Source organism: Ostrinia furnacalis, unplaced genomic scaffold (assembly GCF_004193835.3).
Source record: "Ostrinia furnacalis isolate ACB-3 unplaced genomic scaffold, ASM419383v2 OfSCF2049, whole genome shotgun sequence".
Taxonomy (NCBI): domain Eukaryota; kingdom Metazoa; phylum Arthropoda; class Insecta; order Lepidoptera; family Crambidae; genus Ostrinia; species Ostrinia furnacalis.
Window position 1 is genome coordinate 621,070 of NW_021132288.1, and position 21,221 is coordinate 642,290.

General features: G+C 35.3%; 2 protein-coding genes across 2 annotated transcripts in view; one reads left to right on the forward strand and one right to left on the reverse strand.

Moving 5' to 3' along the window:
* Position 1: 1 nt before the first annotated feature.
* Positions 2–997, reverse strand: vito (nucleolar protein viriato). Its single transcript, XM_028306816.1, has 3 exons — positions 821–997; positions 633–738; positions 2–516 (listed from the first exon to the last, which is right to left on the reverse strand). The coding sequence occupies exons 1-3, from the start codon at positions 892–894 to the stop codon at positions 22–24; spliced, it is 675 nt and encodes a 224-aa protein (XP_028162617.1). The 5' UTR covers positions 895–997; the 3' UTR covers positions 2–21.
* Positions 998–1,337: 340 nt separating this feature from the next.
* The window catches only part of Hel89B (histone acetyltransferase 1), a 56,051-nt gene continuing 36,167 nt past the window's right edge, over positions 1,338–21,221 (forward strand). Inside the window, exons 1-4 of the mRNA XM_028306764.1 lie at positions 1,338–1,503; positions 5,321–5,371; positions 8,430–8,607; positions 17,687–17,750. Of these exons, the coding sequence (XP_028162565.1) occupies positions 5,361–5,371; positions 8,430–8,607; positions 17,687–17,750 (253 nt within the window). The 5' untranslated portion in view covers positions 1,338–1,503; positions 5,321–5,360. The remainder of the gene's footprint in view (positions 1,504–5,320; positions 5,372–8,429; positions 8,608–17,686; positions 17,751–21,221) is intronic.

Genomic DNA, 21,221 nt, shown 5'->3' on the forward strand with positions numbered 1-21,221 from the left:
AAACATTCAAATGTGTATTGTTTAATGTTTTCGTCTTCCAATCTTTTTCTTAGATTTATCTTTACGTGGTGCAACCTTAGCTTTTAGTCCTTTCTTCTGTTGAGATTTCTTCTTATTCTTTACCCTATCAAGTTTGCTTTTCATTTGGAATACTTTGCTTTTCTGTATTTTCTTTGTGGCTTGTTTTTTCAGCATTTTTTTTATTTCTTTCTTAGTCTTTGTGTTTTCATCCTCATTTTCTTCTGTTTCTGACTCTTCCTCAGCACTTTCTTCATCAGAACCCATCCCTGGAATATTTTCAGCCACTTTTTCTTTTTTTTTGGGGGTATCTTTCTTTATGTTAGTTTCCTTAGGTGTGTTCTGGCCTATAACTAGATCTCTTTTTTGCAGGGTGTCTGCAGACAGCTCAACTATCTTAACATTTACATCGTCATCCTCATATTCCTCTTGAAGTAACTGTTCGATGTCAGGGATGGGTCTGCTTGATACAATCAACTTCTTATATGATTCTTTGTTCTGAAATTAAATAAGATAAATGTATTTTGAAGATTTGTATAGTTGTTATTTCAAAATACAGCATATTTTGCGGATATAAAGATCCGATGATAAATGCTATGCAAATTATAACCTACTTCTTGTTTTATTCTTCTTTTCTCTTCTTTCAGCATTCGCTGTAGTTCCTCCTGGGCTTTCTTCTTACGCTCGAGTTTTCTCTTCCGAAATCCACACAGAAATTCTCTGAAAATTAAGTTCGACATTAGTTGAAAGAAAATTTTCAAATCACAAAATTTATTTATTAGCACATTTTATTCATCATTACTTTCTTTTATTTTCGTCGAACACCAGACTGATCTTCTTCTTCCGATCTTGGTTCTTGTTTTTCCTTTTACCCATAGTTATTGGTAATCAGTATTGTTTTTATTCAAAAACACTAACAAAATAACCTCAAACAAAACTCGCACACACGCACGGCACGAAATCGAACAGCTGAAACTGACGTTTCATGTGTCAGTTTTGCGTTTCGTTCCAGTTTAATGTTAATTTTTCTGAGTATTTTTTTTTTTCTGAACTGTCTTTTCCGTAAACAATTTAACTCACATGATAATTATTTTTTTGGTATCATTTTTGCTAATTAGGCTAGATTAGAATCAAATTGGTCATGTTTTGATATCAAAACGTGGACGATATTGCATTTCAATGACGATTTTTGGCAAACAATCAAGAATTTTTGAATTCCAGGCTTCTGATTGGTCCATAGAAGCAATTATTATTTTTTATGATCTTCTTTTCAGCCAATCAGCGCGCAACTCTACAATAAAGTCGGACTCATCAGCAGCATGGCTGTCAGTATAAATTTGAAGCTTGGACGATGCGCTTCCTCTCGTCGCTTTGGTTTTTTTTGTTTGTGCAATTTGACGAAAATGTTATCGTGTGTGATTATATGTGGCATCAATTATGGAGATATTTGGATGCAGTGACCTGATAACTCCCTTGTTGTGCAAGGTGAGCATCAGATTTTATGATATAAATGAAGATATTCATCAAAAATGTTGACAGTGATTCTTGCAAAATGGTTTTAGCTAATTTCGTGCCATCAAAAAATCAATCTGAACCACACTACGTGTGTACTTTTGATCCGAGTGTATTTTGGTCAACCCAAGGTCGTGTAGAAAGGTTTCAAATGTGAGAGCGAGATCAATAATTGGAATAATCAATACGATTATATTTGCACAGCCATATGTTAGCATGCGTGAAAGGGTCGCTTTTCTTACCTGTGTAAATACCGTTACGTGTAGTTCTATGATAGATTAGTGTGACCCGTCGTGGCTTCCAGATGAAATTTGTGATTGGTAGTATTAGAAAAAAAGATTATTTCAATTATTCTTGTGATACCTACAAAAATACAGATAATGAGTTCATCATGCACTCTGCCTGACCTTTGTCATCTAAGAGTTAAATAATTATCCACTTCTCGGTCTTCTTTGGTTAAAATATATCTAATTAATTAAATTATACACTTACAAAATTAATATTGTTATGGCCTTGTTCAAATTGTTGTTTATTTCTAAAGAATTTGTTATGAAACCCAAATCATATTGCAGCATATCTAATTACTGAGCATAAGTTTATTTAGGTAAACGGATAAGTGAAAGAACCCTTCAAGTACTTGCTTTTCGAGAAAATAGAATTAAATTGTTACCGCAGTACCATGAAACTGCTTAGAGTTTCATGGGATAAAATAAGCAATAAATAAGTCGAAAATTAACAATGTTACAAGACCACTTTTATATTTAAAAAATAAAATGTTATAAATCTTTACTATTTGTTAAGTAAACGTCTGATTCCCTGATGTGTGGGGTTGTGATTTTTTTATAGGCCAAGTGTGTTTTAATGGTTGATGTGAAGAAATATGAAGCGATATAAACGAATCAATTAAATAAACCAATTAGTATCATAAATGGTTCAAATACCTGCCTCATTAATTAATTTTTATTACAGCTGGCCTGTTACTTTCTAGACTATGTATTTGATTTAGCAATTTTTATTATGGTTAGTTATTTTTTAAGGAATAGATCAACTGTTAGATAGGTGATCAAAATATTTATTAATAACATGCTTACAATTTTTTTGTGAACAGGAAAGACTGTTGTTTGTCACTACTGACTTACTCATTCATGAGGGCTGAGTTGCACCAGCTTACTCAAATCAAATCAAATCAAAATTATCTTTATTTGTGTAGACTAATTAAATTAGTACTTACAAATCGGCAAATGCTCTTAAGGAACCTTTACATGTCTCATTTTTTTCCCTACCAGTGCTTCGAGACAAACATTTGGCAAGCGCCGCAACAAACTCAGTCACCACTTTCTGCCAGTTTAAAAATATAAAAAAGTACTTTAACAGTAACTATAATAACAATAACCAGTGTTTTTTTGTATGAAGTTTGATGTAAAGTAAGATGGTGCAACCCAGAACCCAGCCTAAAAGTTTAGTGACTTGTATTTTGGTGTCAGACGAAAAATAAAATAATAAAGAATGCTGTACAAAAACATTTCTGTTGCAAAATCGTATCTATTGCAACAAAATAAGATACAACAGTGCTCAGCTTGATGTGGAGTCGTCTGAACCCATGTCTGTTGCTAATAAAAGAACTAATTTTTGAATGACGACATAGTAACAGAGTACAGACTGCCTTTTTATTTGGTTTTGTTTGGATTTGAATATGAAAAACAGCTTTAGGACGAGTTTTGAGTCATCTGTCTATAAAAGGGGCACAGATAGCAGTTGTGGACCATTCATTGAGCATTGAAACTGCGCGCGCATATTTGTTTGTGTCGCGACTGCTCTTACGAGAAAAGGTCTTATACAAATGATTAGTTAGTCTGCTGTCTTATTTACTTAGGCATTATTATGTTTTTTTCCGAACATGACTTGTGTTTTGATACTGTCGGAACTGTCGGCGACAGTTGAACTGTGCGTAGCGTGAGTCGTTAACATTATCATACAATTTGTAAATGTATTTTTTAAAGGGTGCTAATCTGAACTTTTGTAATTTAATTATATTATAGCTAGCCAAATAACGCTATGACTTTAATTAGAAAGAAGAAAAAATATGTCAAGTGATAAGAAAGATTTAAAAGAAACTAAGAAATATTTTTTATTATCTCAAACCATGTTTCCTTCTTTTATTATTTAATTTAATTAAAGTTTAGACCACCGCGGTGGGCGCCAACTTAATGACTGGACTGCGAGCTCCCCATACATAATGTTACAGACATTATAAAAGAATCGTCACATTATAAATTACCATGTGTTACAGCCCACCAGACTGTTCAGTGTCATGTGAACATGTGGCAGACTAGACTCGGATGTTCTGGCGCAGACAGACCCTTCGCATTTTTTTAAGACGTGAATATTGACTGCATCTCACTTAACACCAGGTGCGATTGCGGTCAAATATCTGCCTTGTCTTACATAAAAAAATATATTTTGTAAATCGCGATTAGCTTTGGTGCACAAGTCGCGTAGTCCCATCAAAGTATAAAGGGTTTTTTTTGTGTAAAAAAATATGTAAATTAGAGGGAAAGGACTTAGGGCTAGGTACTATATCTTGGTTTCAATTTCCAATCAGACTGGCACCATAAAGTTAATAATACCTATCGGAAATATGAACTTAATGACTGGCACAAAATACAATCATGCGGTTAACGAATTAACGAATTGCTTTTTCGTCCGACATCGCGACAGCACCACACGTGTATCGTTCTAATGTAATCAAGAATCTGAATTCCTAGCGACGTGTTAGACGTGTATCGCGAAGGTCCCCCATTAAGATTTTACGAGACTGCAGCCTTCGTTAATTTCAGCCAAATGACGTCCTTTGCAAGACAGGCCTCCTCCAAGGATTTCCATAACAACCGGTCCTGCTCTGCCCGCATCCAGGTGCTTCCCGAATCCAGGTGCTTCCCGCGACTACCAAGCGCGAATATCACCAGATTTTCGGATAAGTCAGTCTACCTAGTATGCCCAAACTACCTCTTCCGGACCGTGGATGCCAATCGAGAACTTTTCTGCCCTAAAGGCCACCAGTTCTGTGGTTCTACGAACTGTGTGCCCCGCCCAGTGCCATTTATGTTTGGTAATTCTGCGCGCTATGTCGTTGACTTCAGCTTGTTTGTTACCCTTAACAAATTACTGAAAGGGACAGGCCCAGTGACCAACTTATCTAAATGAAGCAGAAATTAATGGCTATCAAAAATTCAAAATGATTATGAACATCGGAGAGTTTACGTTACGATACGCCAGAATGCCACTCCGAGTGTTTACTTAGAAAGTATGTTCTACTTACGCATGTTTAATCTTAGCGTATTTCGTAAAGAATGATGGATAGGAGGTTTCGCTTTATCTGCTTCACGATAGCGGCTAACGTTGTATTTTATTTTCATATAAAACATTGTGCTTACAAGGAAGTAAAAATATGATTATTTTTATTTATCTACAATTTAACTTCCGCCGCACTGGTGAGCGACGCTTCCCGTGCGGAATTGGTTTTATCTAATTATACAGTGTTACGTTCTTACGTTAACATGACGTTAGTTAGTTGCATACAATACAAATCTAGAAAGTAGACTAATAATACATTTTTCTTTTATTAAAAAAAGATTATCGAACCGCGAAGCTTAAAAACCGTATGTTAATGACATTTCCTCACTCGAAATAAAAATACGAGTGAGAAACCAAAGTGTATACGCAGTTAGTTATTACGCTATAGTATTGTTTTTAAATAGACATGTACATAACAATGTTGTTTTTGTTTCAGGATAAATTATACGATCTGAAGTGATTGAAAAACTGCCAAAATGACCTCAAGGTGAGTTTTACTTCTCTAAGTTTTCCTTACAAGTATTTACTTACATATTATTTATTTATGGCATTATAATTCATGGTAACGGGTAGTAGTTAGTCAGCGGAGTTTTTATTCTCTAAACTTGACTCACTCGTGGTATGAATGTATGAAAATCGTGGATATTTCGTGCTTCATATGGCACACTAAGCTCTTGATCATAAGCTCATAAGATCATGGTTCATAAACTCTTACAACAAACAGGATTGTAACAGCCCACGCAAAAGGTGAAAAAACATAACCCTCCTTCTGGCGCAGTCGGGTAAAAAGTACTACTGCGAGTATATCCTATTAGCCAGAAGGTCATGTCAACGTCGACGTCTCAATGTACCCGACGACTTGATTGAAAATTATTGTCGCTTGAAGTGCTTGAAGTTAGCGCTTTTGCTACTGACCTTTGACTTGGAAACTAGGCATAGTTGACAGCTCATCAGACTACATATTTGTTGTAAAGTAGCTCCTATTACGACTGCATAAGATCGTAAGATCGGTTGACCTGCTGTCGTCTGTATAAAACGCGAATTAAATCCCACTTCGTTTTGTGAGACCACGTGAATTCCAGAGTCAGTAAGATAACCCATTTTACGTTCAAAATAGTTCTTATCTACGATGATGACATGTGCGTAAGGAAAAGACGTGGAAAAACTCAGGAGACCTGGATAAAAGTTTGATAAATATGTGACACTTTGTGTGAGATCGCATGAAAGCATACATCTACATAATATGATTTTAGCCAGACTTCCAGGGTTTCTAGTTAGCCTTAGTAGCTTTGTGTATATTTTATTCGGCACATAAAAGTACACCAGTATTATACCAAAACAGGGCTTTTGTATAATACTATTGTCTCATACATCGTGCTAAGATTCCCTTATCAGTAACGAAATGTAAAGACAAGGACATAAAATTCATTTTATATAAGAATAATGATGGGGTTTCTGCAAGGTTGTACACGTAGTCCATTATACAATTTAATTATCAGAATTATATCGATCGGTCTTGTATTAAACCTATCGTGTATTTTATAATCATGAGACAGTTTTTTTTAAATTACACCTGGTAAATGATTTATAACTGCTGACAAGTTATCGCAAAAAAGTTTATTGCTCCAAGCTTCATTGAAACAAATTGGTCCAATCGGTTTGACCATTACGAAGACAGAGGTTATTGGTCCGAGTGATGAATGTAGGTAGGTATCCACTTATAACAGTTTTATAACTATTAAATCTTTAACACGTATTTTATCTGCCTTTATTGCAACTTATAATTTTGCGTAATAATTGTAATTATTACAATGATCCATTATTCTGTTAGCGTCTGCCAATTACAATGGGTTTGGGTCTAAAATTATATCTAAAATTGCTTTTTTTCATTACAAAAATGTACCAAAAAGGTCACCCTTCAGCATATTATGCCAAGGCACGAAGTGTCTCGCCGCGGTATTCATACAAAAACAAATATTTCTATAAAATTTTAAAATAAATATTATGGTCAATAATTAGTAGTTAGTAGTGGTAGTTTCATTTTGTTTGAAACAAGAGATGGTTAGGATTCTAGGTAGAGTCGAGCGCTTTGTATTGTATGCCCCAGTGTGAGTGACCGATATTTAAGGCCAGTTAGGTCAAGTAAATAACCGATAACGGTAAAAATTGTATCAATAATTGCATTAGCATCGTATGCTGCAATTTTTCAGTTTTTACAGAAATGTTGGATATACGTTACACACAATGATATGATTAAGGGTTATCATACTTGATACTTGTGACCCGGTACCGGTACGGCTTACGTAGGTACTTATAGGATTAACCCATTAGCCCATTACCCAGCCATAAACTTTATCTTCCCATACATAATAAAGATGCCAAGCTGGCCATAGAGCTCGTCATAACAAGAGAACAAAACGCTACCGTCTGCTCGTTTGCCTCCACATAAAAAAAAAAAAAAAAAACGCTGCAATTTCGCCAAATTGCAATTAGTGTAAAAATAATCTAATACTTACCATATTAAAAAAAACTACCATTCTTAAAAAGTACTATGTACACATAAGTAAGTACGTCCGCTCGAATTATTTTAATTAAATTACTCGTGTTATCGTGCAATACGAGTTCACATTACTAATACAGGATGTTGGAAATCACAACCTCGCTTACTCACTCATCATAAATCAATAACAGTTGCATAAGATTCAACATTTGCTCCAGAACTACGAAATTGTTTTGCCTTTCCAAAATGTAACGCATTAAAAGTATGGACAGGACAAACATAATTATAATGCTGTTGAACCCATTGTTTTTTCCGTTTTGGTATTATTTATGTTTTATTAAAGTGGTATCAGCAAAAGCGGCAATCAAACCGGTAACTAACTCCTACGGACTTATTATTTTAGAAAAATCTTGAAGTTTTTCGTCAATTATATTGTTCGAGCTTATTCCGTAATGCGATTTCCACATTTTGGACTCTTATATAAGTTCTCTCGTTCACGCTCATACCAGCATCTTCTAATAGATTTTTTTAAAGATTATTGCACAAATTACTAATAGTCCCGTTAGCCCTTCGTGGTAAGCTGAATATGCTTGTGTTACGAGTGGGCTCACCGCAAGAGTTGAGCGATTTTTTTCGATTCGAACCCGCGTTCCTCGGATCTCGAGTCGACTAGCCCGACCCCTTCACCGTTCACTCCCAATACTCCCATTCCCGTGGGAATTTTGCAATATCCTGTTGTAACTAAGCTTTAAGTTTACTAAGGTACCCTCATGCCAAATTTCAAGCGTCTAACTTAAGCGGTTTAGATTTTTCATACAAAAGGATTTTCCCGCTCCGTTCCCGTGGGAATTTCAGGAATTCCTTTCTTAGTGCACCTCTACGGTACCTAAGCTACGTCCCTTCCAGATTTCAAGTGCCTACGTTTAGCCGTTTAGGCTGTGCGTTGATATGTCAGTCAGTCAGTTTCTCCTTTTATATGTATAATATTTAGATATAGTAGCTCCACTGTTACAAATAAGTAACCCAATATCATCCTTGTTATCAGGTTAGACCGTCTATTCGTGCTGCTAGAGGCGGGGGCCGGCGCGGCCACCCGGCGGGCCGCCGCCAGGCAGCTGGGCGAAGTGCAGAAGGCCCACCCTGAGGAGTTACACCGGCTGCTGAGCAGGCTCATGAAGCACCTGCGCTCGCCGGCCTGGGAGACCAGGATCGCGGCCTCACAGGTATGACTTAGGCCCAGAAACTTTCAAACTGGTCGTGTCATGTGTGGTCTCTCAACGGACGCTATGGCAGAAACTTAGATACAACTCAAAAGTAACTAGCAGTTGCAGTTTCGTTTCACCGTCTGTTCTGAGCCTTACTTGATTTATGCCCGTTTTCACCATCAATCCCTAAGTAATGTTTAAGTGACCCCTATGGTAACACATAACAGGAATTTTGTTTTCATAGGGGTCACTTAAACATTACCTAGGGATTGATGGTGAAAACGGGCATTAAGGTCCTATGTCCCCTAGATAGGGCAGAGGGTCCACAGTCCTCCATCGCGTTCGGTCTTGAGCTTCGCGTTTGATCTCGCTCCGTCTTGCAAAAATTGACAATCTTAGGTCTTGCTGATTTTACAGGTATGCTACTGTTTATCTATGAAAATACCCCATCACGTTCGCTCTTCTTAATCTTAAGGGAGAACATGACTAGAATAGAAAGTATTTTTTTAATTGTCTCAAAACAGGTGACATACAAGACAATAGCCATCAGGACACTGTTTGCAACAAACATTTACATCTAGGATTGATGACAGCAGGGAAGCGCTGGACGCAGGCCGCTACCAATGGATCAACATGGAAAGCATTGGGGGAGGCCTATGTTCAGCAGTGGACGTCCTATGGATGTGATATCAAAAATTGCTCCGAATGTTACAGGTTTTAAAGAGTATGATTATTTTCCTCTTCACTGACAGACCCTATACCACTACCAGACAACATTTAGTCATTCTATTGCTCTGTTGAACAAGCTTTTGCCAAGTTACACATCACGAACTACGGACTTTTGGTCAGCTCTATTTCAAAGTATCATTTAAAATTAGAGAGTCATTCATCATTATAATTAATTATATTTCACTGAAAACAAGAGGAAAGTACAGAAGAAAAAATCCTTCTAAGATTAAGTAGTATAACGAAATATTTGCTTTTGCGCTGTGATCTTTGCCACGCATTGAGGCACAACAATATTACGAATTCTGAATTTACATAATAATATATGTACATATTAACAGAAAATTTGTTCTGTACTGTTCAAATCTATAAAACAGTTGGCTGGTGGAACTAATTTGATTTTATTTCATACACAGTAAAGTTGCAAAGCAAACTTATCGTGTACATAATAAATGCTGATAAAAAATTATGTATATCGCTGAAAAGGGGTCAAGTAGGCAGCAATTCTTATCGAAATTAGATGTTAAATAATATTTATCATCAGACAGAAAAAAATCTAATAAAGCTTTTATCACTTTATCTTAGTTCATAGCCTCCAACAAAACAAGTTACAAGAAGTTTAAATCGACCGACCGACTAGTTCTGGATAGGGAATGCAAATCTCGCGAGATTGGGGCTCAAGCGAGATCCCGCGAGTTTATGAATAACAATACTGCGAGATCTCGCCAATTTCGCGATCTCGCGAGAACGAGATTGCATTCCCTACTTCTGGATTATTGAAGTTTAATTCATCCATAAAGTTATCATATCACTTGTATTTTATGCTGTTGTAGGCTGAGTAAAGTTATTTTTCGTACGTGCAGTCTGTTTTATATCACACAGAATATTTTGCCATTCAAATGAATAGCGTGTCCCGAAATACAAATGTTCTGACGCAGGTCTCCCGAACGCACAGGATGTTTCAGGGCAATTGATATTAGTTTAGGGTTGCCATCTCCAAACTATTAAAATCCAGGATTTGATGGTAGAAATGCCAGGGCGGCTCGGTTTGGAACCAAGTCGCACTATAAACGAGAGCAGTTGTAAAATAAAAAGAGAGAGAATGAAATTCATTGAAAAAAAAAACTAAGTAAACCGCTAAAATTAAACAGAAAAACAACATCTTAAGTCTTAATGATCCTGAGGCTTAAAAGATCATTATGTCCCAACTCGTTCCCACCGTGTTGCAACTCCTGTGTAGTCAGGATTTACAGCTTCACCACCGATAAAAAACCCACCCAGTGAAGATTAAATTTGTCCCTTAGAGGTTAGGGCCATTAGGGAACATTAAAAAACTTAAAACTTACAAGACATCTAAAAAACCAGGACATGTCCCGGAAAAACAGTATGCTTGGCAACCCTACATTAGCTGCAACTCTGCAGCGGATGTTACAATCTACACTAACACGTACACTTCTAATTTATTTTAGTTTGGTTATTATTTACACTTGTGCTAATGTTAATAAATACGGATGTCCTATTTCGGTTGTGTAATTGTGTATGCAAAACATTTGTGTATCACTAGTATTTATTGTGTGGTATTACTACGAAGAAATCTTAAAAGCTACCAATAGATGGCGCTGTACGTGTTTAGCTCGCGGTATCATTTGTTTTTTTCCTATTTTATAAGTTGCGGTGTGGTTTTAGTCTCGTCAAATATTTAATAACCATAAATTGATTATTAATTTTTGTATGTGATTTTGCCGAATTGAGCAAAATCGCAAATAATCTCCCACACATAAATAAATGGGGTTTCACTCGCAAAACTTTACGCGGATGGGAGCTGAGGTACCCAGCGCACAGTAGTTTGAATTTAAAAATAGGTGGACATACGATCGNAAAATCAAACTACTGTGCAGCGGCGCGGTTGGCAAATATCTAAGTAGGTACTAGCTTTTGCCCGCGGTATAACTTGTAATACATAGGGATGTTCCGATACCACCTAAGTATCGATACCTACTCATTTCGATAATACTCAAATCTTTTTTCGATACTACTTAAATAAGTACTCTTAAAGTATCGATAGTTACTGATATCGCTACTTTTTGGAACTTTTATTTTGTTTTATTATTTTGAGGGTGCTATCAATGAACGTTGAAGGACAATAATTTGAACAAAATTGAGAAGAAAACAACTATTTATTTATTATAAATTTTTATTAGGCTTATTATTAATTTAAACAAAAAACTCTTCAGCATTAAGATTGCCCAAAAACAGTAACTGTTCAAGGTAGGTATTTTGAAGACAATCTATTCCTTGTTTGTGTCATTGTTGCACCGGCTTTGGAAAAAAGGCACTCGCTAGGAACTGATGTTGTAACAACAATTAAATATTGCTGTGCATACTTGTAAAGACAAGGAGACACCAACTTCATGTCATCCCATTCTACAAATGGGTTGCTTTTAAGAGAAACTACTGGATTTGATAAATAAAGAGAAACTTCATCTCGTTTTCGGTTGTTTTGCTGATTTGATTCGATACCAAGTATTTTTGGTTCGATACCGTTATGTATCGCAAAATTAATTCGATACAATAAATACTTGGTATCGTATCAAAAGTATCGAGTACCTACTCGTATTTATTAGTATCGGAATATCCCTAGTAATACAATTCTCTTGGACTCTTGGTCTAAGTAGTATGTTATGTTATTTTTTCTGTCATCTGTAAATTATAAGTATTAGTATATAGATTATATTTGTATTCATATTTCTTAGATTAGACATAAACAACATAGGTCTGTACAAAAATTTTTTTACTACTTGAGATTGAAAAACGAATATAATTTTTACGGCGATTCATAAAATCTGTTATTAGTTGACCATTTGAATAAATGCTGACATCGTCAGACGAACTATTTTCTAGACTATTTATTTTATACTTCAAATAATCAAATAATGATGATAATCGGTCTGCGTCAACAAACCCTGAATATTTTTGCTCATCATCATGACTTTATCGTACCTATCTACACGGAGCGTAATGGTCGTTCATTCACGTATAAATACACAATGAACATTATTTCCAAAGGTAACGAGTGGACTGCAGGGTGTAGTAGCAAGTGATTTCACGCTCCATTTGTATTCAATGGCGGCTGCGCGCGCGCCGGCTTGAGGAATCGCTTGTTTGTTTGCGGCGGCCATTGTTGACGCATAATTGGCTACATTGTTTTGTCTGATTGAGATATTAATCTTCTGGACGCGTATCTCCTTAGTTGAGAGGGCATATCGCACCCTTAATAATGAATGGGCACAACTCCAAAATTCAGTTTTTTGGGAAAAGCCAAAAAACCAATCGGCGGATCGCGGTTTTTTACATAATTGGCTCTAAAATCTTCATTTTATCAGCTACAACTTTCAAATTAGGCATACTTCATCACTGGTATCTGTTATATAATTTGACATGAGACATTTTTGAAAATATTGATTATGAGTATGTAAAAAAATTGTTTAAAAAAATATTTCAAAGTTAGGCCTTTATTTTACTATTTCTGTTGTTGTGATTTTGGGTATTACTTGTACTTGTGCCCATCTAATCCTTAGGCTGAATTGTTTTATATGGCATATTCCCTAATATTGCTCTCTAATATTTAAAAATAAGTGTATTATTCGATTTTTATATTGATTTACGCCCAACAACATTGGGGACAGTTATTGTGCGGTATAGTAGCTTATAGCCAATTCAGTATAAGAGTAGGGTGCTGAATACTAGAAAATTATTAGATATGTCGAATTAGATTAAAATAAAGACTATTAGCTATTTCTCTGAGAAAACCGACATGAAAATACTAATTTTATGCATTCAACATATTTTTACTTAGATAGATAGGGACTCTTACCCTATAAAAAATATGCTTTTTATCAAATCAAGAAAAAACCTACAAAAATTTTTTCTGTAAGGTTTTCTGTTATGGATTTGTTCATAATAATCACTTATTAAAGTCCAACAGCTAGTACCTTGGTATCTTTTTTCCACTATCCTGCTGTCCTGGTGGAAGGAACCGTTCTCCTTGTCCCTTACTATAATCACCCACATTATGTGGGAATCAGTTCAAATGGCTATTGTAAAAAATACAATTTAATACTCAAATTGGCGTGTGTAATTTTTGAAGGATTTTAGCAACCAATTTTGAACACAAGAATATCTATTCTGGTGTTCTAACATTCCCCAAAAAATATTTTACTACTAAAGCACCTTAGCCATGCTTCAGATTCAATTTGTGTTATATGGTTTACAAATACAGTCTTTTATAAGAGCACGGATTTGCAGTCCATCGAAGATAGCTGCTTTTAATTTTTCCGTACTCATCATCATTTTGCTTTTGATCATTTTAGTGATTAGAAAGCTCAATACATATCTTTGGCCCTCCAAATAGAAGCCCTTTACGTCCTGCTTGACTTCAGTATTGCAAAGAGTCTAGGTACACAAGGTTTACGACGATATTGGACACCCAATATTTATTATTTTGTACAATTTTTATCCCAGAGTATGCTTGGTTTGTTATCACAAACTCCGTGATCTTTTTTCTTTGCTTTTGTGTACAATATTTGCCACATATTAATAAAAACTGGTGTTAACACAAGATTACATTACGAACTCACATTTTTAAGACAAAAAGCACTTTAGAACTTAAATTTAGACAAACTGAAAATTTCAAGGTCTAATAGCTGATCAGTAAAATTGTAGTAACTTAATACGTGAAAAGATAATTTTAAAATAAATTCGATGTATCCTCAGTCCTCAGAATCTGAGTGATTAATTAGCATCAATTTATGTGACCGTAATAAATTAAAGAATATAATTATAAATTATAACACTAACATATTAAAGTAATTCACCTTTTGGCTGACTAGTGCGTTTATTCATGAAATAAACAAAGAAAAAAGCCAACCCGAGCCCCGAGCGAACGTTAATAGCCTTAACACGTAGGTATGTCTCTTATTTTATAAATCATTAGTTTATTTGTCGGGAAGTATTTCATAACCACCGCTTTATTTCTTAGCATCGCGATAAAACATTCTATAGGCTCCTAATCAACCAATAGGTATGAAAATTAATACCAAGAAGCAAATTACTTTTATAGGAGAGTTATAAATTTAACTACAAACACCCATCCATGGTCCGCCTAACTAAAGTTAAAGTTATATTTTATAATTTTCTATGATTAACGGGACTTTATCAATGTAATAAAAATGAAAATGTAACATATTATTAGAAATATATGGAATTAATTAGACTTAGCTCACTAACACTTACTTAAAAGTTTGTCACACAAAGGCACAACTCCAAATTGGACCACAGTCGCGGGGGCCGGATTCGACAAATATCGGCATGTCTCTGATTCAGCCCTTCTAGCGGGAAGATAGATGAAAGTATGGAAGGGGCACAAAATGTAGAACTCTTTAATCTGATCATTGTTTTCGATTTCTGTGAAAGCCATCTTGTAGAACTGACGAAAATATGCCTCTCTAGTACAAAAAGTAAAAAACCAAAAATTTTGAGTTGTGCCCCTATATTATTAAGGGTGCGATATGGCGGATACGATCGATGCGATCTGCATAGGTGACTGTGTCATTGACTCTACATATGCATAGTGCAAAAGATCGTGCGCTAAAAAGGTATCCATTTCATGATTTTATGTATGAAGTCTGGAACTCTGGAACGCAATCAAATAACGACATAGACAGACATGGTTCAAGTGCGAGTGAGATACAATATTTATTGTAAATAGGTAATGTTGGTAATCGAACCCACTACTACCTTAGCCGGCCGATTTGATCTGACCACTGAGTTACCTACGGTTACATTTAAAAATTTGGTTTCAGGCAAACCTCTATGCTTATAAAGAAACCAAAGCCCTTTCGCAAAATGCAAAAAATCGTTTGTCCGAACCATGACAGAAAGTCGTATTGTTCCATCATTGTTAAATTGTGGAGACTCGCTTCGACATTGGCTGCGTCCGCGCTATAAACGTTTTTAATGAACTTGAACATAATGGCAGAGGAAAGTGCACCGGATATGGCACAGACGTTCTGGCCACATCACTTTAGGTGTCTGTTTTTATATTTATCATGCACTCAGTTGTCTGGTTTTGTTTACGAGCTGCAATCCAATTGAATTTCAAATCAAATACATTTCGTATGATGAAAATATTACCCTATATTACTTGTGTTGCTTTGAAGTTTCAGTATACAGCTGTTTCTTTTGTGCAAGTTGCATTTAGTGTATTATTTCTGAATGTAAATCATACAAATTAGGAATTAAGGATAGATTGAATAATTTTTAATTACATCTATTACTTACAGTAAAAAGATGCATGTTTGTAAGTGAATGATTTTTTATTACGCTGGAACACTGCCGAATTATGTCTGTCCTGACGGCTTTGTTACCCACTCTCTTAAAATTGAATAACAAAGAGTTTAGTTGATAGAGAGAGTTAAACGACCATGAACGTTGCGTTTAAAATTACCGGATGTGTTTGGTTAAACTCAGACTGTAGACTCGGTGTTATTTGAAATGACATTGGGAACTTATTGCCCCACTTTTCGAAAAGTAGCGGACACAAACGAAACCTATCACAGATGATACATACTAATATCCAATGAATTCCCGTGCATTTTTTTTTCTCTCTTATATGGGAATATTGAGAAAATGAAGTTTTAATATTTTATTTTATTTTACACTAGTTGACCCGGCGAACTTTGTTCCGCCTTAATGGCAATAAATAACGGGATAAAAAGTATCCTATGTCCTTCTCCTGGCTCTAAACTACCTCCCTGACAATTTTCAGCTAAATCGGTTCAGCCGTTCTTGAGTTATAAGCGAAGTAACTAACACGACTTTCTTTTATATATATAAGATTAAGGTAACATTTTTGACGACCTCCGTGGCGGAGAGGCGCACACACCGGTTTTCAAGGTGTGCCGGGCCAATCCTGAGGTCCCGGGTTCGATTCCCGGCCGGGACAATATATAAAACGATCTTTTCACATTGTCTCTGGTTTGGGTGTGTTGTGGTTCGTCGTTCCCGATTTCCATAACACAAATGCCTTAGCTACTTATTTTGGGTTGGAGTAATATATGAGATGTTGTCTAATATTAATTTAAGTATTTATAATATTTTATTTATTTATATTATTTTATTTATATTATTATTTATTTATATTATTTTATTTACTTTTATTGGTTACTCTGCAATGCCAAACAACATAACATGTAAAAATATCAAATCATTTTAGACAAATATATTTTCAACTTAGACTCGTCATATCTCAGAATTCCCATATTTCACAACATAGCGCTTTAAGTGAATATACCTACAAGTATAAAGCTTTGAAATAAAATACGTTTCATCTTTGTCCGCCGTGGGGCATTTTCTCATATTAAAGTTCCCAATGTCCTTTCGAACACACTTAAGGCTAAGTTACACCACCTAACTTTGACCGTAACTATAATGATAACTGGTGTTTTAGGTATGGAGTTTGACAGATTTTTGACGTTTGTCAAAGTTAAAATAAGATGGTTTAAGCTTTTTTGTCCACATTGTCCGAAAATATCGCCCTGTATTTGCTACGAACCCTCTAAGTGCATAAACTGTTCATGAAAAACGTATGAGTTCTGAAAAAGGATAGACTACATAAGCGCAATACATAATGGATTTAGATTTAATGCACACTTTGTATGCCTGAAAGTGAAACTGACAAATCTGTTGTGAAATATACGATTACCTATTCAGTATTCAGATATAATATTCATTGCCTACAAAAAGGCTACAACAATGTATGATTTTTATCTACCCGATTTTTGTGTAAATGTAGGTATGTTTAATATTTGATGGTTCTATGGTTGTAGTTATTGCCACAGTAGATTTATTTGGAAATTATATGTGGAGAAGAGAGATAAATAAATATGTAGAGGCCATATAATAAGATATTTTCAATTGAAAGCCAAATGTCTATATATAGGTATGTACTTTCTGGAATTATTGTTCAAGGGTGCATTGTTTCACAAGTATTTAGGTATTTTGTTAGTAGCAGCTAGTCCTTCTTCTTTGTTAATTAAAAAGGGAACCTGATAAAAGTAGCAGGAAGGCGTTGGATTCTGGCTGCTACCAACCGTGCGATGTGGAAGTCATTGAGGGATGCCTTCAGCAGTGGACGTCCTGTGGCTGAAATCATAATATGATGATTGTACGCCAAGTTCTAGCTCAGGTCAACTACAGACGAGATTAATTTACATAATGAATTTAATCAAGTGAGACGATTATTAATGACAATAAATTAGTGTGCAAATGTGATTAAAGTAAGAAACCTTATAATATTATTTTTTGTCAACAGGCGGTAGAAGCGATATTGGCAAACGTACCGGAATGGCATCCATCTCCGTTTACGGGCAAAAAAGGTTGGTAATTTTATTTTTATTTACGAGAAGATTTATGCATTTTACCCATTTGGTACGTCTTTGACATGAATCAACGACGGCAATTGTGAATCAATCAAGTGATTGATTTGAGACATTTTAGTTTTTCTGACATACCTTTTATGTGTATCGAGCTGCCAATTAACTTCTCTTTCTTAAATTTAATCTCTGTGTTATTTGTCCTCATAACTAGGTAAAATAAACCATATCAGTCACTAAAACCCGGACTAAATTCTGGCATTTTGTCAATGGAGTATTTGTAAATAAATATCTTATTTGACGTCGTCGACAGTACATGTGACTGTACATAAGTTATCTGTTTTATCAAAGAATCTTTTTATATCTTTACCTTCTCCGTACAAGCAATAAGTGGTATCAGTCTGTGACTAATGACAAATGACCTCTGGCCCGGTGAACCTAATACAATTAGGGTCGCTACCGCTCTAACGGAACAATTTAATTTAGTAAAAAATCTTGTCTCTGTCGCTTGCTAGTCTCGTCTCTTAGCTTGTATTGTCATTGTTATGTTTTCTTCACATGATAATTATTCCTGTAAATATTAAAAAGGGTCCTATCGAATTAAAATTCAAACAATATTCTATTCCATTCATTCGAAAGAGAAAATCTAGTTTCCCTTTCTCCTTCTCTCCGTCTACTCCGTCTCTTAATACAAAAATAGAGTCCACCAGTTCCAAACATTTTAGACAATACCTTAACTCTCTTTAAATATTTAATGAAATATTAAAAGCAAATATTCCAAGATTCAGTGGTGTCAGCCCTAATAGGGCCACTGGGAGCAATTGTAGTTTAACAAGCTAACGACCTGTTACAAAAGTGAAGTGAACGAGTCGATGACCGAGGAGTTTAAACTCTATTACTTCATCTGAACCCCTGCTTCGGGTAGATTTAGGCAAATTAGTGCCACTCGTAGCAAGGCCGACTAACGTCTTACTTAATTACTCATCTCTACATAGCATAAAAGTCGCTCAACTTTTCTGTATGGTTAGATCTAACCCCTTCAATCGAACGAGTCGATGACCGAGGTTTTAAACTCTTATTACTTCATCTGAACCCCTGCTTCGGCTAGAATTAGGCAAATTAGTGCCACTCGTAGCAAGGCCGACTAGCGTCTTATTCCATTACTCATCTCTACATAGTATAAAAGTCGCTTCACTTGTCTGTACGCTGAGATCTAACCCCTTCAATCGAACGAGTCGATGACCGAGGTTTTAAACTCTTATTACTTCATCTGAACCCCTGCTTCGGCTAGATATTATAGGCAAATTAGTGCCACTCGTAGCAAGGCCGACTAGCGTCTTACATCATTACTCATCTCTACATAAAAGTAGCTTCATTTGTCTGTGCGTATCTTTAATCTACACATTTTAATCAATAGATAAGATAGAGTAATTCAAGAGGAAGGTTTAGAAGTATAATATACTAGTTTTTGCCCGCAGAACCTTTACAGTAGAAAGACTGTACTAACACAACTTAGCAGGCCTACCAAAGCCTTGATAACTATCAAATTATTGTTACCTGGCTGAGTTGGCTGGGACCTTGTAAGCTGTAGGGTTTAGTCGTCATAACGTAACGTTATGCTATGTTACGTTAGAGTTACGTCAAAGTTAATTATCTCGACTGTTGTTGTTTGTGTGGCCACTTTTATTAATTGGGCCCTATAAAGATAGGACATAATATTGGTATTAAAAATAAGAACAGACATCATTATACCGCAAATTATTAAATCAACAACTATTATTCCAATTATAGTTATTTACGTAAAATTTTCCTCATATTTAAATAATCTCTTGGAATTAAGTAAACGATGCATTATTATTCATTACTCATCTCACATGATAATTGAGGTCCTTTAATAATGGCACAGAGGAGATAATAAAATTAGAACGTCATTATCACATATCCATAATAGTCAAAATATCATTGAGCTAATTCATCAGTGATTCTATTTTACTTTGTTAAATCAACAAGCGATGCTTCCTCAATAATTAAGATCAACAGTCGTGAGATCTTGAGGACGGCCATTGTACATGTTCTGCCGGTTGTCTTTGATCAAAAGTGTGAGAACGGATGAGTCTATCTATTCGCAGTCCTAGCTACAGGGATGCCAAAACTCACCTCACTTCAACTCAATCTCACTGATGAAATTCAGCTTGATTGATCATTAAATGCTATATGCAGACCTGCTTGTGCCTTCTTCGTTTTATTTTTATATCTTTTATGTATGAAATCTTACAATTACCTATGTTTTTTACCTGTTTCTTCTTAGTGTCATATCACCCTAGTAGGCAACCCTAACCTATGTCATTCATAGACAAAATTGCTCTTAATAAATAACAGAGACGGTGACCCAGATCTGAAATAGCAAGGAGGTAAGTAACAATCTGCTTTGACCTTGCAGCCTTTTATTGTAATCTATTTTGAATCAGCCGGTGTCACTAGTTCACACTGTCGGGTTATGCGAGATACAATCAAGGAAATCTGGAGTTTTCCATATTAAAAATGTGCAAAAATAGATCACTTTCTTGCGAAAAGGAAAATACCTATTTTACTTTAGGTTATTGTACTTTGGAGTGGTAGAATATTCGTCACGGACGATGTAAATCAGTCATTTTCTCAATGTGACCCGTTATTTTGGACATTTTATCACTAATATCACAATTTTCAATTCTATGCAAGAAATTCATTTGTAACTTCATGATTATGAGATCTCTTCCAAATCTATGCCATACCATAGGTATCTTAAATATTTTCCATATCTCAGAGACATAGCCTATTGACCTGTAAGGGGATGATATACATTGATACACTCCGATACCTATGACAAAATCATTATGATGATTGTCATTACTTAAGCAGACTATAAGAGCAATTTGAATGCCTTTTACCTACAGTAGTTACTGAGTGTTAATTGTTATAATGTATTTCGCAATCCATTCAGGTGTGACTGCGTATTGTTTTGAAATTGAATAATCAAAATCTTAGTGAATGCGTGACCGCCTTAACCTCATTGGAACTGTAATTTACATTCTAGGCAGCTGTTTCTATTCATTTAGGTTCCTAATCAACATAATAATAAAATAGATATACTTGCTTAGCTGTTAAAGTTGTCTGTTTAGGTTAGTTTTGACATCAACTAATAGCATTCACAACCGAATGAAGTTATTCTATATGTGCCTTGAAAAGGGTCTACATATTAATGAAGAATTGAAATTCCATGAAAATGTTAAGGCCAATATTTCTGTATCTCTATTTTTTTTTTGTTATTTACCATCCTACAAAAGTACGGCTCGGAAGCCCAAAATAAATTTGCGATTGATTCAAAGACCTTTTTTTGTTATAAAATGGTTCTTATTTCAACATACACATTTGCGTCATTAAAAAACTTGGGTCACAGCTGTGTGAGCAAGTGCATGCAGATAATAAAGAATGGCT

Excerpts from the sequence above, each read along its gene's own strand:
- vito (XM_028306816.1), bottom strand. The coding sequence starts at position 894 with ATGGGTAAAAGGAAAAACAAGAACCAAGATCGGAAGAAGAAGATCAGT. Across the intron at positions 739-820 it reads TTCGACGAAAATAAAAGAAA|AGAATTTCTGTGTGGATTTC; the intron begins GTAATGATGAAT and ends CTTAATTTTCAG. Across the intron at positions 517-632 it reads AAAGAAGAATAAAACAAGAA|AACAAAGAATCATATAAGAA; the intron begins GTAGGTTATAAT and ends ATTTAATTTCAG.